We start from the raw sequence: 22,642 nt of genomic DNA on the forward strand, positions 1-22,642 counted from the left end.
TTATTGTGTGTTTTTTTTTTTGTCTCATGTACAACCCAGACTGTGGTTGAGGTGAAGAAGATGATTCTGGAAGGTCCCGACAGTACGCAGGTGGAGTCAGACGTTCAGATGTACCTGCTGGCGCTGAAGAACTCCCTGCTGCCCGAGGCCATTCCCCTGTTTTCCAAATATGCTGAGTCGGAGGTCGGAGCCTACTGCACCATCTCCCTCACAGCCCTGCAGAGATACGACGTCGCCCTCATCACAGACGAGGTGCCAGATGAGGGAAGCTGGATTGCCATTCCCAGAGCCATATATTTAGACAGATATATTTCTCTTATTTCGATATACCCTTAGTATGTGTGTGGACACCTGCTGTAAAGTAACAAAATGTGGAAAAAGTCAAGGGGTCTGATTACTTTCCAAGTGCACTGTATATGCTGTTGTATGTATTTATGTACAGTGCATTCGGAAAGTATTCAGATCCCTTGACTTTTTCACGTTTTGTTACTTGACAGCCTTAATCTAAAATGGATTCAATTGTTTTTCCCCCTCACCAATCTACACACAATACCTCATAATGACAAAGCAAAAACAGGTTTTTAGAAATGTTACCTAATTATTAATTTTTTTAAATATCACATTTGCGTAAGAATTCAGACCCTTTACTCAGTACTTTGTTGAAGCACCTTTGGCAGCGATTACAGCCTTGAATCTTCTTGGGTATGACGCTACAAGCTTGGCACACCTGTATTTGGAAAGTTTCTCCCATTCTTCTCTGCAAATCCTCTCAAGCTCTGTCAGATTGGATGGGGAGCGTCATTGCACAGCTATTTTCAGGTCTCTCCAGAGATGTTCAAGTCCAAGCTCTGGCAGGGCCACTCAAGGACACTCAGAGACTTGTCCTGAAGCCATTCCAGCGTTGTCTTAGCTGTGTGCTTAGGGTGGTTGTTCTGTTGGAAGGTGAACCTTCACCCCCAGTCTGAGGTCCTGAATGCTCTGGAGCAGGTTTTCATCAAGGATCTCTCTGTACTTTGCTCCATTCATCTTTCCCTCGATACTGACTAGTCTCCCAGTCCCTGCCGCTGAAAAACATCCCCACAGCATGATGCTGCCACCACCATGCTTCACGTTAGGGATGGTGTTAGATGGGTGATGAGCTGTGCCTGGTTGTCTCCAGAAGTGACGCTTGGCATTCAGGCCAAAGAGTTCATTCTTGGTTTCATCAGACTAGAGAGTCCTTCAGGTGCCTTTTTGTCTTTTTTTTGTTGGTTTTTGCTCTGACATGCACTGTCAACTGTGGAACCTTACGTAGACAGGTGTGTGCCTTTCCAAATCATGTCCATTCAATTGAATTTAACACAGGTGGACTCTAAGAAAGTTGTAGAAACATCTCAAGGATGATCAATGGAAACAGGATGCACCTGTGCTCAATTTCGTGTCTCATACCAAAGGGTCTGAATACTTAAGGTATTTCTGGTTTTTAATAAATGTGCAAACATTTTGAAAAACCTGTTTTCACTTTGTCATTATGGGGGTATTGTGTGTAGATTTATTTGTTTTTTTTAATCCATTTTAGAATAAGGCTGTAACGTAACAAAATGTGGAAAAGTCAAGGGGTCTGTATACTTTCCGTGTGTGTGTTTCCGTGTTAGAGAAACACACACACACACAGTTGAAGTCGGAAGTTTACAGACACCTTAGCCGAATACATTTAAACTCAGGTTTTCCACAATTCCTGACATTTAATCCTAGTAAAAATGTCCTGTTTTAGGTAAGTTAGGATCACCACTTTTAAGAATGTGTAATGTCAGAATAATAGTAGAGAGAATGATTTATTTCAGCTTTTATTTCTTTCATCACATTCCCTGTGGGTCAGAAGTTTACATAAGCTCAATTAGTATTTGGTAGCATTGCCTTCAAATTGTTTCACTTGGGTCAAATGTTTCGGGTAGCCTTCCACAAGCTTCCCACAATAAGTTGGGTGAATTTTGGCCCGTTTCCTCCTGACCGAGCTGGTGTAACTGAGTCAGGTTTGTAGGCCTCCTTGCTCGCACACGCCGAGGTCAGGGCTTTGTGATGGCCACTCCAATACCTTGACTTTGTTGTCCTTAAGCCATTTTGCCACAACTTTGAAAGTAGGCTTGGGGTCATTGTCCATTTGGAAGACCCATTTGCGACCAAGCTTTAACTTCCTGACTGATGTCTTGAGATGTTGCTTCAATATATCCACATAATTTTCCTCCCTCATGATGCCATCTATTTTGTGAAGTGCACCAATCCCTCCTGCAGCACAGCACCCCCACAACATGATGCTGCTACCCCTGTGCTTCACAGTTGGGATGGTGTTCGGCTTGCAAGCCTCGCCCTTTTTCCTCCAAACATAACGATGGTCATTATGGCCAAACAGTTCTATTTTTGTTTCATCAGACCAGAGGACATTTCTCCAAAAAGTACGATCTTTGTCCCAATGTACAGTTGCATACCGTAATCTGGCTTTTTTTATGGCGGTTTTGGAGCAGTGGCTTCTTCCTTGCTGAGCGGCCTTTCAGGTTATGTCGATATAGGACTCGTTTGACTGTGGATATAGATACTTTTGTATGTGTTTCCTCCAGCAGCATCTTCACAAGGTCCTTTGCTGCTGTTCTGGGATTGATTTGCACTTTTCACACCAAAATACGTTCATCTCTAGGAGACAGAACGCGTCTCCTTCCTGAGCGATATGACGGCCGCATGGTCCCATGGTGTTTATACTTGCGTACTATTGTTTGTACAGATGAACGTGGTACCTTCAGGCATTTGGAAATTGCTCCCAAAGATGAACCAGACTTGTGGAGGTATACCATTTTTTTCTGAGGTCTTGGCTGAATTATTTAGATTTTCCCATGATGTCAAGCAAAGGGGCACTGAGTTTGAAGGTAGGCCTTGAAATACATCCACAAATACACCTCCAATTGACTCAAATGATGTCAATTAGCCTATCGGAAGCTTCTAAAGCCATGGCATTATTCTCTGGAATTTTCCAAGCTGTTTAAATGCACTGTCAACTTAGTGTGTGTAAACTTCTGACCCACTGGAATTGTGATAAGTGAAATAATCTGTCTAAACAATTGCTGGAAAAATGACTTGTGTCATGCACAAAGTAGGTGTCCGAACCGGCTTGCCAAAACTATAGTTTGTTAACAAGAAATTTGTGGAGTGGTTGAAAAACGAGTTTTAATGACACCAACCTAAGTGTATGTAAATTTCCGACTTCAACTGTGTGTGTGCATATATATTTCAGGTGAAGCAGACGGTGAACCGAGTGTACCACCAGAACCGCCGGGTCTATGAGAAGAATGTGAGGGCAGCAGCTGCGGATGTGGTCTTCAGCAGCAACCCCTCTTACATGGAGGTGAAGAACATGCTCCTGTCCATCGGAAACCTGCCCAGAGAGTTGAACAAGTACATGCTTTCCAAGGTCAATGACATCCTCCACTTTGAAATGCCTGCCAGGTGGGTGATGGGATTTACATTTTGATTTGTTATTTCTTTGGTATTTTCATTTTATTCAGACAGAAACAGCACTAAATGAGTGTGGAGACTAGCGGTGGGGCTGGGATTCATACCCACACTGGGGTGGTGTATATGTGGTGCAGGCAGTGACGTTACCTGCTAGACCAGCAGGCACTCATTTTATTTCACTTATTTGACAAATAAAAACCTAAATTGAAGGCAGGCGTTACTTAAAGTGCGCTCCAAAAGTATTGGGACAGTGACACATTTTGTTGTCTTGGCTCGGTACTCCAGCACTTTTGGATTTGAAATGATACATGAGGTAAAAGTACAGACTGTCAGCTTTAATTTAAGGGTATTTCCGTCCATATCAGTTGAACCATTTAGAAATTACAGCAATGTTTGTAGTCACCCCGTTTTAGGGGACCTATATACGAAACATCAAGAATAGCCTCAAATAGCCCCCCACCCCCACTTCACCCTCAGAATAGCCTCAATTCGTTGGGGCATTGTCTTTATAAGGTGTCAAAAGCGTCCCACTGGGTTGCTGGCCCATGTTGGACTCCAATGCTTCCCACAGTTGCTTCAAGTTGGCTGGATGTCCTTTGAGTGGTGGACCATTCTTGATACACATGGGAAACTGTTGAGTGTGAAAAACCCAGCAGCGTTGCAGTTCTTGACACAAACCGGTGCGCCTGGCACCTACTAACAGTCCTGTCTCGAGGCCACATATTGAGTGTCTCGGCCTTGTCTCGGTGTCGGATACATTTGTACTTGGTCTTGACTCGGTCTCAGACAGTGAGGACTTGTAATTTCTTGCCGAGACCAGCAGAGTAAAAAACTCATAATTAGCAGCTTTAATTTAGTCAGTGCATAAAACAGCTTTCTTGTACATTATCTTAACAGCCTTTATATCTGTTATAGACATGTTTGCGCAGTGGTGAATACATAGGCCTTAAGTGTGTGACAGGTTTGTTATTCTGAAAGGACAGCAACCGTAATACCAGCTCGCTCCTGTAGGAGAGTGCACTTTTTGTAAAACTCAAAGGGCCAGTGGTGTATCCCTACTTCTTAATCCCTACTGATGCGTATCAAAGTAGTGTAGTGGAGGTATACGATTGAGCTTCTGTGATGGTCCGGAGGGTGATGCGGGCTGCCCAACGCATCACCGGGGCACACCTACAGCACCCAATATCACAGGAAGGCCAAAAAGATAATCAAGGACATCAACCACCCGGGCCACGGCCTGTTCACCATGCTATCATCCAGAAGGCGAGGTCAGTTCAGGTGCATTAAAGCTGGGACCGAGAGACTGAAAAACAGCTTCTATCACAAGGCCATTAGACTGTTAAACAGCCGGCTACCACCCGGTTACTCAACCCTGCACCTTAGAGGCTGATGCCCTATATACACTACCGTTCAAAAGTTTGGGGTCACTTAGAAATGTTGTTTTTGAAAGAAAACCACATTTTTTGGTCCATTACAATAACATGAAATTGATCAGAAATACAGTGTAGACATTGTTAATGTTGAAAAGGACTATTGTAGCTGGAAATGGCAGATTTTGAATGGAACATCTACATAGGCGTACAGAGGCCCATTATCAGCAACCATCACTCCAGTGTTCGAATGGCATGTTGTGTTAGCTAATCCAAGTTTATCATTCTTAAAGACTACTTGATCATTAGACAACCCTTTTGCAATTATGTTAGCACAGCTGGAAATGGTTGTGCTGATTTTAAAGAAGCAATAAAACTGGCCTTCTTTAGACTAGTTGAATATCTGGAGCATCAGCATTTGTGGGTTTGATTACAAGCTCAAAATGGCCAGAAACAAAGCACTTTCTTCTGAAACTCTTCAATCTATTCTTGCTCTGAAAAATGAAGGCTATTCCATGTGAGAAATTGCCAAGAAACTGAAGATCTCGGACACAGCTGTGTACTACTCCCTTCACAGAACAGCTCAAACTGTCTCTAACCAGAATAGAAAGAGGAGTGGGAGGCCCTGGTGTACAACTGAGCAAGAGGACAAGTACATTAGAGTGTCTAGTTTGAGAAACAGATGCCTCACAAGTCCTCAACTTGCAACTTCATTAAATAGTACCCGCAAAACACCTGTCTCAACATCAACAGTGAAGAGGCGACTCCGGGATGCTGGCCTTCTAGGCAGAGTTGCAAAGAAAAAGCCATATCTCAGACTGGCCAATAAAAAGAAAAGATTTAAGATGGGCCAAAGAACAGACACTGGACAGAGGAACTCTGCCTAGAAGGCACTCATATAATTTTTTGTTGGCTATACACAGCTAGAGATTCAGGTGTCATTTGCTTAGCTAGCAAGAACTTAAACGACTGTTATCCAGTTAGCAAATTCACTCTAGCTCTCTACTCCGATTTCCGAGCACTTGCCTGAGTGTGCCAGAGTGCAGAAATACTGATTCATTTACCAACGCGCAACGCTCTCTGAATATGACCGGTGTCAGTAAACATAGGCAAAAAAATATATAGTTAGCCAAGAACAGTCTGGATAACATTTAAACAGCCTATGGTCAGAGTGAGGTGTACTCTCATTTGTGTCTAAGTAGCTAGCCAACTTTAGCCAGTTAGCTTGGTGCTTGGTTGGGACAAGCATGCATTGGCAGCCAAGCTGCAGAAGGACGAGGATGCTATAATTCCCCATCGTTTATCAGTGCAATTTTGATGGCCAACTAGCTGAAAAGGTTTGAGAGGGTTTATTTAATGTTGCTTCGTTAGATTTTAGCTCCTCTTGTTTTGGCTAGCATTAGTTGTTGATCTTGTTGATGTGCATAACTGAGGGAGAGAGAGCCTTCCATTTCATGGTTGTTTGATCAATAGGACTGTAAAGTTCCTAAATGTAAGAGGACTCCCGTGGTGTTTACATATTTGCAGAAATCTATTCCGGTGTATTTTGTGGTTTTTGGCGAATGCGTTCCAATGATCTAAACTTGCGCTGTTGCAACTGCCTGTAAACACAAAGTGAATGATGGCAGGCCGGTGTGGCAAATGACTTGTTTGTATAAAGGTATATGTACAGTTGAAGTCGGAAGTTTACATACACTTAGGTTGGTGTCATTAAAACTCGTTTTTCAACCACTCCACAAATTTCTTGTTAACAAACTATAGTTTTGGTATTTTTCCAACAATTGTTTAGACAGATTATTTCACTATCACAATTTCAGTGGGTCAGAAGTTTACATACACTAAGTTGACTGTGCCTTTTAAACAGCTTTGAAAATTCCAGAAAATTGTGATGCTTTAGAAGCTTCTGATAGGCTAATTGACATAATTTGAGTCAATTGGAGGTGTACCTGTGAAGGTAGGCCTTGAAATACATCCAAACTCAGTGCCTCTTTGCTTGACATCATGGGAAAATCTAAAGAAATCAGCCAAGACCTCAGAAAAATAATTGTAGACCTCCACAAGTCTGGTTCATCCTTGGGAGCAATTTCCAAACACCTGAAGGTACCACTTTCATCTGTACAAACAATAGTACGCAAGTATAAACACCATGGGACCACGCGGCCGTCATATCGCTCAGGAAGGAGACGCGTTCTGTCTCCTAGAGATGAACGTATTTTGGTGTGAGAAGTGCAAATCAATTACCAGAACAGCAAAGGACCTTGTGAAGATGCTGGAGGAAACCGGTACAAAAGTATCTATATCCACAGTAAAACGAGTCCTATATCGACATAACCTGAAAGGCCGCTCAGCGAGGAAGAAGCCACTGCTCCAAAACCGCCATAAAAAAGCCAGACTATGGTTTGCGACTGTACATGGGGACGAAGATCGTGCTTTTTGGAGAAATGTCCTCTGGTCTGATGAAACAAAAATAGAACTGTTTGGCCATAATGACCATCGTTATGTTTGGAGGAAAAAGGGCGAGGCTTGCAAGCCGAAGAACACCATCCCAACCGTGAATCACGGGGGTGGCAGCATCATGTTGTGGGGGTGCTTTGCTGCAGGAGGGGCTGGTGCTCTTCACAAAATAGATAGCATCATGAGGGAGGACAATTGAAGCAACATCTCAAGACATCAGTCAGGAAGTTAAAGCTTGGTCGCAAATGGGTCTATCAAATGGACAATGACCCCAAGCATACTTCCAAAGTTGTGGCAAAATGGCTTAAGGACAACAAAGTCAAGGTATTGGAGTGGAGCCTTGACCTCAATCCTATAGAAAATGTGTGGGCAGAACTGAAAAAGCGTGTGTGAGCAAGTAGGCCTACAAACCTGACTGTTACACCAGCTCTGTCAGGAGGAATGACAAAATTCACCCAACTTATTGTGGGAAGCTTGTGGAAGGCTACCTGAAACGTTTGACTCAAGTGAAACAATTTAAAGGCAATACCACCAAATACTAATTGAGTGTATGTAAACTTCTGACCCACTGGGAACGTGATGAAAGAAACAAAGCTGAAATAAATCATTCTCTACTATTATTCTGACATTTCACATTCTTAAAATAAAGTGGTGATCCTAATTGGCCTAATGTCAGGAATTGTGGAAAAACTGAGTTTAAATGTATTTGGCTAAGGTGTATGTAAACTTCTGACTTCAACTACAGCTCTTTTTTTTTAAAAACCTTTATTTAACTAGGCAGTCAGATAAGAACAAATTCTTATTTACAATGAAGACCTCCTGCGGGGACGGGGGCTGGGATGAAGATATATATTTTTTAATTAATAAAATATAAATATAGGACAAAACACACATCGCGACAAGAGACAACACAACACTACATAAAGAGATCTTAAGACCACAACATAGCAAGGCAGCAACACATGACAACAGAATGGTAGCAACACAACATGGTAGCAGCACAAAACAAGGTACAAACATTGTTGGGCACAGTCAACAGCACAAAGGGCAAGAAGGTAGAGACCACAATACATCACGCAAAGCAGCCATAACTGTCAATAAGAGTGTCCATGATTGAGTCAGCTCTGATTTGGCTATAGTGCACTGGTCTGTGTAGACTCTGGTCCTGGACAAGACAGATGTTTTATTTACTGCAGTGTCTTAATTGTCCTAACCCACAGCCACTTTCCCACTCTAGTTTGCAATAGAATTTTCACAAATACCTTACATTCTAAGAATTTATGAAAACGTGAAAAGGACCATATCTAAGTGGTTGCTTGTCAGAAAATGTAAAACTAAAAGTTTAATTCTTCCTGGGGGTGTATATAAACATATTTTAATAAGATTTCATGTTGCTAAAATGCTGTCAGTTCCATTTTAAATGCAACAATGTTTCATTCACACAAGTTATTTTCGAACAGCAAGTGTTCTGCAATAAAAAACACAGTTCCACTCACCATATGATGATCATTTGAAACTTCTTGTTCTTGAAAAAGGAGAAGCTGTAAGGGTCCTGTGTGTAGCTGGTGTAGAGAGTCAGGCGCAGGACAGCAAATATGAGTAATCAACGTTACTTTGTACATTTGTCATTTTCAGTAGAAGTACATCACGAGCACACCATAACGGACCGAAAATACAATAAACAATCACTCACAAACAAACATGGGGAACAAGGGGTTAAATAATAAACGGGTAATTAGGTGAGTGAAACCCGGTGTGTAAGACTAAGACAAAACAAATGGAAAATGAAAAGTGGATTGGCGGTGGCTAGAAGGCCGGTGATGTCGACTGCCGAACGACGCCTGAACAAGGAGAGGGACCGGAAGTTGTGACAGAAGCTAACAAATTACCAACATCCTCTTTGATAACACCTGCTGCTTCCGCTGCAAACTAGCTGACAACAAAAGCTAGCTAGATAGACCGTGGGAAAACTACTGCTCACTATTGCGCAGTGACCTGTTGAAGTTTCCGTACGTTTCTTTTGTGAAAATGGTCACATCCATTAAGTCAAAATGTGATTGGTTAATTCCACTGTCACTCAAAAATGTTGCCCTAATACAGTTGAATGGCAGATGCCTTCATCTCGCTTCTCAAATCAAATCAAATGTTATTGGTCACATACAAATATTTAGCAGATGTTATTGCAGGTGTAGTGAAATGCTTGTGTTCCTAGTTCCTAGTGCAGTAGTATCTAACAATACACACATGTAAAAATAAAATAATGTACCACCCTCTGGAGAGCCCTGTGGTTGCGGGTGTTGCAGTTACCATACCAGGTGGTGATACAGCCTAACAGGGTACTATGGTGTTGAATGCTGAGCTATAGTCAATGAACAGCATTCTGACGTAGGTATTCGTCTTGTCCAGATGGGATAGGGCAGTGTGATGGGGATTGCATCTGTGGATCTATTGGAGCGGTAAGCAAATTGAAGTGGGCCTAGGGTGTCAGGTACGGTAGAGTTGATATGATCCTTATCTAGCCTCTCAAAGAACTTCATGATGACAGAAGTGAGTGCTACAGGGCGATAGTCATTTAATTCAGTTACCTTTGCGTTCTTGGGTACAGGAACAATGGTGGACATATTGAAGCAAGTGGGGACAGCAGACTGGGATAGGGAGAGATGAAATATGTCCGTAAACACTCCAACCAGCTGGTCTGCGCATGCTCTGAGGATGTGGCTAGGGAGGCCGTCTGGGCCGGCAGCCTTGCTTGGTTAAAACGCTTAAATGTCTTACTCACGTCAGCCACGGAGAACAAGAGCCAACAGTCCTTGGGAGCGGGCTGCGTCAGTGGCACTGTGTTATCCTCAAAACAGCGAAGAGGGTGTTTAGCTTGTCCAAGACGTGGCTGGTTTTCCCTTTGTAATCCGTAATTGTCTGTAGACCCTGCCACATACGTCTCGTGTCTGAATTACAACTCCACTTTGTCTCTGTACTGACGTTCTGCCTGTTTTATTGCCTTAGGGAGGGAATAACTACACTGTTTGTTTTCGGCCATATTCCCAGTCACTGTGCCATGGTTAAATGCGGTGGTTCACGTTTTCAGTTTTGCACTAATGCTGCCATTTATCCATGGTTTCTGGTTTTAATAGACAGCGTGGGAACAACATCCCCTAAACACTTCCTGATGGACTCAGTCACTGTGTCTGTGTAAACGTCAATGTTATTCTCTGAGGCTACCCAGAACATATCCCAGTCCGCGTGATCAAAACAATCTTGATGAATGGATTCCGATTGGTCAGACCAGCGTTGGATAGACCTTAGCACGGGTTCTTCCTCTTTGAGTTTCTGCCTATAGAAAGGGAGGAGCAAAATGGAGTTGTGATCTGATTTGCCGAAGGGAGGGCCTTGTAGGCACCTCGAAAACGCGAGTAGCCTTTGATCTAATGTTTTTGCTAAGCGAGTACTACAGTCAATTTGTTGATAGAACTTCGATAGCGTTTTCCTCATTTGTATTGTTAAAATCCTCAGCAACAATAAATGCGGCTTCAGGATATGTGGTTTCCTTGCCATGGTTAAATGTTTGCAGTTTGCATAAAGTCCAGCGTAATTCCTTGAGGGCCATCGTGGTATCGGCTTGAGGGGGAATACACACGGCTGTGACTAACCTAAAATAATTCTCTTGGAAGGTGATTGATTCTGGGTACTAACTCATAAACGTGGGATAGGGTTAATTATCAGGTATCCTATTGAAATATTGAGTGCTTAGGTTTAGAGGGTCTACACCAGTAGTTAACCTCTTAGTGACCCCTTCGAGATGGGATCCCGTTATCGGGATCGTTTGACAAAATAGCATGGCGCGAAATTCAAAACATCAAAAATCTAATCATTTCAATTTCTCAAACATACGACTATTTTACACCATTTTAAAGATGCACTTCTCCTTAACCTGTTGAGGACAGACGTTCCGCTAGCGGAACCCCATTCCGCCTGCGGAACCCCTAGCCAACAGCCAATGGCATCGCACGGCGCGAAATACAAAACCAACTAAAATACCACAATTCAATTTTCTCAAACAATCAACTATTTTACACCATTTTAAAGATAAGACTCTCGTTAATCAAACCACATTGTCCGATTTCAAAAAGGCTTTACAGCGAAAGCAAAACATTAGATTATGTTAGGAGAGTACATAGATACAAATAATCACACAGCCATTTTCCAAGCAAGCATATATGTCACATAAACCCAAACCACAGCTAAATGCAGCACTAACCTTTGATCTTCATCAGATGACACTCCTAGGACATAATGTTATACAATACATGCATGTTTTGTTCAATCAAGTTCATATTTATATCAAAAACCAGCTTTTTACATTAGCATGTGATGTTCAGAACTATCATACCCACCGCAAACTTCCGGTGAATTTACTAAATTACTCATGATAAACGTTCAGAAAATACATTATTTTGAGAATTATAGATACAGAACTCCTTTATGCAATCGCGGTGTCAGATTTTTAAATAGCTTTTCGGCGAAAGCACATTTTTCAATATTCTGAGTACATAGCTCGCCATCAAAGCAAGCTATACAAACACCCGCCAAGTTCTGGAGTCACCTAAACTCAGAATTAGTATTATAAATTATCTTACCTTTGCTGATCTTCGTCAGAATGCACTCCCAGGACTGCTACTTCCACAAGAAATTTTGTTTTTGTTCGAAATAATCCATATTAATGTCCAAATACCTCCGTTTTGTTTGTGCGTACAGAGCACTATCCAAAGGCATAACGTGCGAGCGCAGTACCAGAGACAAAAAGTCGAAATGTTCCATTACCGTTCTTAGAAGCATGTCAAACGTTGTTTAAAATCAATCTTTATGGTATGTTTTACGTAAAAATGTGATAATATTCCAACTGGACAATAGCGTATTCATTCCAGAAGAAAAATAAGGAAAGGCGCGCTTGCAGGATCGCGCATTACCAATCCCTTTGTCCCCAGGCAGTCCACTCATTGACTGAGCTCATTTTCTCTGCCCGGTTACAGGAGACGGATAAAAAAACTTTCTGAAGGCTTTTGACAGCCAATGGAAGCCTTAGGAAGTGCAACGTGACCCCACAGACACTGTAGTTTCGATAGGGATTAGAAAGAACTACAATTCTCAGATCTCCCACTTCCTGGTTGAATTTTTCTCAGGTTTTTGCCTGCCATATGAGTTCTGTTATACTCACAGATACCATTCAAACAGTTTTAGAAACTTCAGAGTGTTTTCTATCCTAATCTACTAATAATATGCATATCCTAGCTTCTGGGCCAGAGTAGTAACCAGTTTAATTTGGGTATGTTTTTCATTCGGCCGTGAAAATACTGCCCCCTATCCCTAAGAGGTGGTTAAGTTAATTAATCTGTAGGAGGAAGGTAAATACTGTGTGCAATTAAGCTTGGAATGTGCTGAGTGCAGGGAAAGCGATCACGTGGCAGGCATTGATAAGGGGAGAGAGACATGGATTAGTGATGAAGGGGGTCGGGGTCAGGTCACGTTAAGGTAGAAAGAACATTTTATTGCTGTATTGCTTAGTTTCCTGCCTAGCAGTAAAGATACAATGTTTGTTCAGATGTGTAGGCGGAGACTCAGCCTAGGATAAAGGGTTAAATATCAGCGCTTGTGTGAACAGTGTCTTTGTCTAATGCAGCTGTATTCATCCTCTGAGAAGAATAAACTTGGTTTAAACTTTCATAGCGTCCGTTGAGTTTTTACTCTGAAATTACAGGTAATAGGTAAGGTAATACAGTCATCATTTGATTGTGAGGTATTCTAGGTCGGGTGAACAAAGGACTTTCTGTATGTTATCACAATCACACCATGAGTAGTTAATCATGAAACATACACCCCCGCCTTTCTTCTTCCCGGAGAGTTCTTTATTCCTGTCTGCGCGATGAACTGAGAATCCAGCTGGCTGTATGGACGGGGACAGTATATCCCGAGACAGCCATGATTGCGTGAAACAGAGTATGTTACACTCCCTGATGTCTCTCTGGAAGGAGATCCTCACCCTGAGCTCATCTACTTTATTGTCCAGAGACTCAACATTAGCAAGTAATATACTTGGAAGCGGTATATGGTGTGCCCGCCTCCTGAGTCGGACTAAGTCTCTCTTCTCCGCTGGCGGCGTCTTGGAGCGGACTCTGGGATAAGTTCAATAGCCCTGGGGGGAGCCATAGCCCTAAAAAGGATCCAATTCTTCTGATGGCATAGCCAATGGCTGACTTAGCTAGCTAGCTTGACTCTGTCTCAGACCCCTTGTCCCTCTCTCGGTGTTGTCTGTCTCTCCCCCGGTCTTGGTCTTGACTCGGACTCAATTTGCTCCGGAATAGGTCTTGAATCATTCTCGCTTTAGGTGGTCTCGAATACAACACTGCCTACTACCATACCCCGTTCAAAGACACTTAAATAATTTGCCTATTCACCCTCTGAATGACACACACAATCCATGCCTCAAGGCTTAAAAAAATATTCTTTAACCTGTCTCCTCCCCTTCATCTACACTGATTTTGAAGTGGATTTAACAAGTGACATCATCAATAAAGGATCATAGCTTTACCCTGGATTCACCTGGTCCGTCTATGTCATGAAAAGAGCAGGTGTTCATCATGTTTTGTACACTCTGTGTATGTGTATTGAAACTGTCAAAAGTTGAGTATTTGGTCCTGTATTCCTAGCACGAATGGTCCACCACCCAAAGGACATCCAGCCAACTTGACACAACTATGGGAGGCATTGGAGTCAACATGGCCAGTATTTGGTCCCATATTCCTAGCACACAATGATTACATCAAGGTTGTGACTCTACAAACATGTTGGATGCATTTGCTGTTTGTTTTGGTTGTGTTTCATATTATTTTGTGCCCAATAGAAATTATTGGTAAATAATGTATTTTGTCATTTTGAAGTCATTTTTAAATAAGAATAGAATATGTTTCTAAACAGGTCTACATGAATGTAGATTCTAGCGTGATTATGGATAATCCTGACTGAATCGTGAATAATGATGAGTGAGTTAGAAAGTTATAGACGCACAAATATCATACCCCCAACACAACCTCTCACCATTACAATAACAGGGGAGGTTAGCATTTTGAGAGGGTATGATATTTATGCATCTAACTTTCTCACTCATCATTACAATTCATTCAGGATTATCCGTAATCATGGTAGCATCCACATTAACGTAGAAGTGTTTTAAAACCAATTCTTATTTACAATAAAAGTGACTCCAAATTGACACACTACATTATTTACCATTCGTTTCTATTTGTCGCTACAATTTTCAGCAAAATTCTACGGCAAGCCATGAAGGACATGATCTCCCACAACTATGACCGCTTCTCCAAGGTTGGGTCATCCTCTGCTTTCTCTGGCTTCATGGCACGTAAGTGGCCCCCCCACATTTCTCCTGTTCAATATAAATGAAAAACTATTTCCACATTAAGGAATTTGAGTAAATTTTAAAGAATAATCGATACAGCTACAGTGGTTGCTCCACTAAAGGTTTTGTGATTATGCTGCGGTACTTAGAGGTAATTTGTGGTTTAGTACGGTACCCTGTGCCACCACTTCATTACTCCAGACCAGCGCAAGGGAGAGTTAGAACACTGTGCCACCACTTCATTACTCCAGACCAGCGCAAGGGAGAGTTAGAACACTTTTGGGTCCTACTGTGTCTCTGACAATGAATTGGCGACATAAACCTAAATAGAAGGTTCAAGGCACGAGGACAGGTGTGCACGGAATGTGCCTGCAGAGCTGTGCACAGAAGACGGACCTAGCCCATGGGGAAGGAGGAAGGAGGAGTGGGGGTGGACCCCCACCCCACCACACTGGGTAGCACAGAGCAACACTTTTTAAGGGGCATTGCACTAATAATGGCGCTGACTAGGGAAACGTTCCCACTGTTCTTAGTGACAGTCTGCACGTTCAAACTAAAACAATGTAACTAATAATGGCATTTTTATGCTTTCAGCTTGGAAAATTCTTCCAGCTTGGAAAATGTCATGGCTTTTGAAGCTTCTGATAGGCATAATTGCAGTCAATTGGAGGTGTACAGTCGTGGCCCAAACTTTTGAGAATGACACAAATATTAATTTTCACAAAGTCAGCTGCCTCAGTTTGTATGATGGCAATTTGCATATACTCCAGAATGTTATGAAGAGTAATCAGATGAATTGCAATTAATTGCAAAGTCCCTCTTTGCCATGCAAATGAACTGAATCCCCCCAAAAAACATTTCCACTGCATTTCAGCCCTGCCACAAAAGGACCAGCTGACATCATGTCAGTGATTCTCTCGTTAACAGAGGACAAGGCTGGAGATCACTCTGTCATGCTGATGGAGTTCGAATAACAGACTGGAAGCTTCAAAAGGAGGGTGGTGCTTGGAATCATTGTTCTTCCTCTGTCAACCATTGTTACCTGCAAGGAAACACGTGCCATCATCATTGCTTTGCACAAAAAGGGCTTCACAGGCAAGGATATTGCTGACAGTAAGATTGCAACTAAATCAACCATTTATCGGATCATCAAGAACTTCAAGGAGAGCGGTTCAATTGTTGTGAAGAAGGCTTCAGGGCGCCCAAGAAAGTCCAGCAAGCGCCAGAACCGTCTAAAGTTGATTCAGCTGCGGGATCGGGGCACCACCAGTACAAAGCTTGCTCAGGAATGGCAGCAGGCAGGTATGAGTGCATCTGCACGCACAGTGAGGCGAAGACTTTTGGAGGATGGCCTGGTGTCAAGAAGGGCAGCAGAGAAGCCACTTCTCTCCAGGAAAAACATCAGGGATAGACTGACCTTCTGCAGAAGGTACAAGGATTGGACTGCTGAGGACTGGGGTAAAGTCATTTTCTCTGAATCCCCTTTCCGATGGTTTGGGGCATCCAGAAAAAAGCTTCTCCGGAGAAGACAAGGTGAGCGCTACCATCAGTCCTGTGTCATGCCAACAGTAAAGCATCCTGAGACCATTCATGTGTGGGGTTGCTTCTCAGCCAAGGGAGTGGGCTCACTCACAATTTTGCCTAAGAACACAGCCGTGAATAAAGAATGGTACCAACACATCCTCCGACAGCAACTTCTCCCAGCCATCCAGCAACAGTTTGGTGACGAACAATGCCTTTTCCAGCATGATGGAGCACCTTGCCATAAGGCAAAAGTGATAACTAAGTGGCTCGGGGAACAAAACATAAATATTTTGGGTCCATGGCCAGGAAACTACCCATTCTTTAATCCCATTGAGAACTTGTGGTCAAACCTCAAGAGGCAGGTGGACAAACAAAAACCCACTAATTCTGACAAACTCCAAGCATTGATTATGCAAGAATGGGCTGCCATCAGTCAGGATGTGACCCAGAAGTTAATTGACATCATGCCAGGGTGGATTGCAGAGGTCTTGAAAAAGAAGGGTCAGCACTGCAAATATTGGTTCTTTGTATCAAATGTAATTGTCAATAAAAGCCTTTGACACTTATGAAATGCTTGTAATTATACTTCAGTATTCCATAGTAACATCTGACAAAAATACAGTTAGGGGGAAAAAGTATTTGATCCCCTGCTGATTTTTTACGTTTGCCCACTGACAAAGAAATGATCAGTCTATAATTTTAATGGTAGGTTTATTTGAACAGTGAGAGACAGAATAACAACAAAACAATCCAGAAAAACGCATGTCAAAAATGTTATAAATTGATTTGCATTTTATTGAGGGAAATAAGTATTTGACCCCCTCTCAATCAGAAAGATTTCTGGCTCCCAGGTGTCTTTTATACAGGTAACGAGCTGAGATTAGGAGCACACTCTAAAAGGGAGTGCTCCTAATCTCAGTTTGTTACCTGTATAAAAGACACCTGTCCACAGAAGCAATCAATCAATCAGATTCCAAACTCTCCACCATGGCCAAGACCAAAGAGCTCTCCAAGGATGTCAGCGACAAGATTGTAGACCTACACAACTCAACTTGCCGTGTTTGGAGGAGGAGGAATGCTGCCTATGACCCCAAGAACACCATCCCCACCGTCAAACATGGAGGTGGAAACATGCTTTGGGGGTGTTTTTTTGCTAAGGGGACAGGACAACTTCACCGCATCAAAGGGACGATGGACGGGGCCATGTACCGTCAAATCTTGGGTGAGAACCTCCTTCCCTCAGCCAGGGCATTGAAAATGGGTCGTGGATGGGTATTCCAGCATGACAATGACCCAAAACACACGGCCAAGGCAACAAAGGAGTGGCTCATTCTCTACTATTATTCAGACATTTCACATTCTTAAAATAAAGTGGTGATCCTAACTGACCTAAAACAGGGAATTTTTACTAGGATTAAATGTCAGGAATTGTGAAAACTGAGTTGAAATGTATTTGGCTAAGGTGTATGTAAACTTCTGACTTCAACTGTATAATCAAGTTGATGGCACAGCCAAATAGCCGGCACCTACGTAAAGCTGAGTGACTCACTCATTCATGGCTTTGGATCAAAATAAATAAGTACCAACTTTATTTCTGATAGTCTTTTAATAAAGAAATGTTTTGGTTATCCTGACCTGGACACCATGTACAGTATTATAATATCCCATTATGGGCTATTAGCAGGACAATATACCTTTACCAACACCTCTCTGTATTTTGATACTTTGTGGATGGGTGCTCCAGCAGTGCAAAATGCGTTGCTACAGATGCAGGTTTGAAACCTGTGCCGGCTGCCACCGGGAGACCCATGATGCGGCTTTGGATTCAATTTAGACTCCACCAATCCTCTATATGTAATTATTTGCGGAGATTCACGTCATATTTTTTGATATACTGTAGTCTACCGTAGGCGATCTGAGTCTCACTAGTGTTGAGTAATGTGCTGTTAAAGGTGGTGTAGGTCTTTGTTTTTTTAAGAGCATATTGGAGTTAGAAGCAATAGGATTTGAAGCAGAAGCCTACAACTATTTTACCACCGTTTCGCACTGCTCTGAGACAAGCATGGGGACTGGTCTTGAGGTTTTTATTTTGACTGAATCTCCGTTTGGGTATTGGTTAGACTACAATTATTGTGTAGAAATGTTATGCTCTTAGTGTAACCTTTTATTTAACTAGGCAAGTCGGTTAAGAACAAATTCTTATTTACAAGGACAGCCTACTCTTTCCTCCCCGTTGGGGAATTGAACCTCGGTCTCCCGCGTGCCTGCACGAAACGGGGATTCTTTAGCTAAATAGCCAAGTAAATGGCCTACTCCCAACCGTCACGTTGTACAGCGCCATATTTTCCGTTCCATCCTAACAGAAACTCAGGGTTTTTCTTGGAATAGAAACACCATAATATTAATCAAATTAATTAAGCAAAATTTCTTAAAATCAGTCCCATATACTATGCTATTCCAAAAAAGGTTTTAATTTCTCTAGTACAGCCACTATTGAAGGCTATCAAATGCTTCTCAAAGATGCCCTCTGGCGGTCAAACTAGCACTAACTAGCATTAATGGTACCAGTGGTTGGTACCAGTGGTTGCCATAGAATTCTGCAGCACCACGTAAGCTGTGCTGCAGTACGCAGCAACTTTTAAAGGAGGAACCACTGTATGTTATATAATCAGAGATGGATGAAATTCATTCTCTTGTTGATTAGTCATTGCTGCCATGAGGCACAGTCACAGGCTCTGTTTTAATTACTGTATAATTATGTTTATAACTAAATCAACTTCCTGCAGGTACCGCTGATGCCACTACCACCTACAGTCTGGACATTCTATACTCTGGCTCGGGGGTCCTCAGGAGGAGCAACATGAACATCTACGGAGCCAGTAACGGCGCCACGCTACATGGCCTTCAGGTAAGGAGAATGAATTGGTGAATTGATAATGAAGAAATTATATTATTATATTTACAGTGCCTTCAGAAAGTATTCCAGGGTTCGCACAAGGTGCTTGAGGTGCTTAAAGTACTTGAATTTGGCACTTTGAAATTCAAGTACTGGAATACCTTAAATCAGACATTTTCTCAAGTTGCTAGTTGAAAATACTTGAATTAAAATGAGAAGAGAACAAAAAATGATCAAATATGTCAATATGAAAAATATTAGGAAAATGTGATCTAATTTCATGGCAAGTTTTATTTCCTCATGTATTTCGCGCTCTGTTTGCCAGGCGAGCTCACTCATTCCACCCACACTGGCGCCAGGCAGGTACAGAACTGACTGATTAGGCGCTGCCAAACGTCAGTTCGATAGCAAAATGCCAGGCAAATGTAGATTTAATCCTTCCTGGCAGGATATTGATGTTTATCAATAAGGTTTGCCAGACCCAACCAGGGATGTAGTAGAGAGTAAACACAATTTACGCTGCTTTTTTATTTGTGAAATTGTGTTTACCCACTTATCATTGCGTTCCAAGCATTGATCAACACTCAGGAGGCTTCTTGATCTGAGTTCTAATCACGACCAACCTCTGCGAACGAGTGGAATCATGAGTAATTAATGTATGCTCGTTATGTTTGCCTGCTCTCCCAGAATTGGCTTGTTAGCAGTGCATTCATTCACTACTCTGTCCAACGGGAAACTCCGCCCATGACCTAGAAAGGTGAAACAAACAAGCTCAGTAGAGACCTACAGTAGCAAGTGGCAGAGAGACACCGCTGACAGTGGGAATTTTTTTATCATCCCTTGACCCCTGCTGTGTCAACGGACATCCCCCAAACAAAAACCACCTAACTCTTTGAGAATGAGAGTACAACTGGTAAATAGTCACAGATATTTCAGTAAGCTAGGTATCTCAAGGGCTGGCTATTAGCCAGGTAGCTAGCTATAACTATGCTGAACAAAAATATAAACGCAACATGCAACAATTTCAACAATTTTACTGAGTTACAGTTCGTATAAGGAAATCAGTCAATTGAAATATATTCCTTAGGCTCTAATCTAGGGATTTCACATGAGTGTGCAGGTGCACAGCCATGGGTGGGCCTGGGAGGGCATAGGCTCACCCACTGTGGAGCCAGGCCCAGCCAATAAGAATATGTTGTTTTCCCACAAAAGGGCTTTATTACAGACAGAAATACTCCTCAGTTTCATCAGCTGTCTGGGTGGCTGGTCTTAGACGATCCCGCAGGTGAAGAAGCCGGATGTGGAGGTCCAGGGGTGTAGTGGTTAAATGTGGTATTACCCTGGTATTCACACCCCTTGACTTTTTCCAGAATTTTTTGTTACTAAGTGGGATTAAAATGGATTTAATTGTAAAACATTTTGTCAACAATCTACACAAAATACTCTGTCAAAGTGGGAACAAAAATTCTAGCATTTGTAAATATATATGAAAAATAAATATGAAAAATAAATCACTAATATATCTTCATTAGATAAGTATTCAACCCCCTGAGTTGATACATATTAGAATCACCTTCGCAGCGTTTACAGCTTTTCGTCTTTCTGGGTGAGTCTCTGAGAGCTTTCCACACCTGGATTGTGCAACATTTTTCCCATTGTATTATTTTCAAAATTCATATTGGTTGTTTATCATTGCAAGACAACCATTTTCAGGTCTTGCCATAGATTTTGAGGCAGATTTAAGTAAAAACTTAACTTGACCACTCAGGAACATTCACTGTCTTTTTGGTAAGCATCTCCGGTTTACATTCGGTCTTTTAGGTGTTTTAGGTTATTGTCCTGCTGAATGGTGAATTTATCTTCCACTGTCTGGTGGAAAGCAGACTGAACCAGGTTTTCCTCTAGGATTTCACATGTGCTTAGCTCCATTCTGTTTCTTTTCTATCCTGAAAAACTCCCCAGTCCTTAGCATTCCCATAACATGATGCAGCCACCACTATGCTTGAAAATATGAGGAGTGGTACTCTTATGTTTGGGGCTAATCCAATAAAACACATAACACTTTGTATTCAGAACCAAAAGGCCATTGCTTTGCCACATTTTTTGCAGTATTGCTTTAGTGCCTTGTTTAAAACAGTATGCATGTTTTGTAATATTTTTATTCTGTACAGGCTTCCTTCTTGTCAATTAGGTTACTATTATGGAGTAACTACCATGTTGGTGATCCATCCACAGTTTTCTCCTATCACAGCCATTAAACTCTGCAACTGTTGTAAAGTCACTGTTGGCCTCATGGTGAAATCCCTGAGCGGTTTCCTTCCTCTCTGGCAACATAGTTAGGAAGGACTCCTGTATATTTGTAGTGACTGGGTGTATTGATACACCATCTAAAGTGTAATTAATAATTTCACTACATTCTCAAAGGGATTTTTAATGTCTACTTCTACCAATAGGTGCTCTATTCTGTGAGGCATTGGAAAACCTCCCTGGTCTTTGGTTTAATCTGTGTTTGAAATGCACTGCTCAACTGAGGGACCTTACAATTATCTGTATGTGTGGGGTACAGAGATGAGTCATTCAAAAATCATGTTTAACACTATTATTGCGCTCAGTGAGTCCATATAACTTATTATGACTTGTTAAACAAATGTTTACTCCTGAACTTATTTAGGCTTGCCATAACAAAGGGATTGAATACTTATTGACCCAAGACATTTCTGCTTTTAATTTGTAACTAATTTGTAAAAAAAAAATATATATTAAAAAAAAAGTCTGGATTTAACACAACAAAATGTGGAAAAAGTCAAGAGGTGTGAATACTTTGTGAAGGCACTATGTCACTATCATTGTGTTATTATATTCCATGTCATTTATCAGAAACTTTTATCCAAAGCGATTTTCTGTTATAGGGTTTTACCTCGATCATTTTAATATTATACAGTGTGTATCACAAGTATTCAAATTTTGTTGCATTACAAGGTGGTCTTTTTTTTTGTCATTGACCTAAGTAAAATACTCTGTCGAAGTCAAAATAATGTTTTTTTTAAAATTATTATTATAAAAATGTAATAACTAACATATAGTCGTTGCGTAAGTATTCACCCACTTTGTTTATGCAAGCCTAAATTAGCTCAGGAGTCAAATGTGTCTTAACCAATCACATAAAAAGTTACATGTGTAGTAATAGGGGTTGACATTATTTTTGCAGCACCTGTAAGGTCCTTCAGTCAAGTATTGAATTTCAAGCACAGATTCAACTACAAAGACCAGGGAGCTTTTCGAAAGCCTAATAAACAAGGGCAGTGATCGGTAGTGGAGTAACAATCACAAATCAGACATTAAATATCTCTTTAAGCATGGTCAAGTTAATAATTATGCTGTGGATGATGTATTAAACCACCCAGACATATCAGAGATACAGTCATCCTTCTGAACTGAGCTGCAGGATAGGAAGGAAACTGCTCAGGGGTGTCACCATGAAGCCATTGGCGATTTTAAAATAACTAC

At 41.7% G+C, this 22,642-nt stretch overlaps 1 protein-coding gene across 1 annotated transcript in view; it reads left to right on the top strand.

Annotated features, from left to right (window-relative positions):
- LOC115202047 (microsomal triglyceride transfer protein) overlaps window positions 1–22,642 on the top strand; it is a 47,337-nt gene that overhangs the window by 18,145 nt on the left and 6,550 nt on the right. The window contains exons 10-13 of the mRNA XM_029765900.1: window positions 40–252; window positions 3,263–3,474; window positions 14,621–14,718; window positions 19,026–19,147. Coding sequence (XP_029621760.1) covers window positions 40–252; window positions 3,263–3,474; window positions 14,621–14,718; window positions 19,026–19,147 — 645 coding nt within the window. The remainder of the gene's footprint in view (window positions 1–39; window positions 253–3,262; window positions 3,475–14,620; window positions 14,719–19,025; window positions 19,148–22,642) is intronic.

The sequence above is a fragment of the Salmo trutta genome, chromosome 11, assembly GCF_901001165.1.
Source record: "Salmo trutta chromosome 11, fSalTru1.1, whole genome shotgun sequence".
NCBI lineage: Eukaryota > Metazoa > Chordata > Actinopteri > Salmoniformes > Salmonidae > Salmo > Salmo trutta.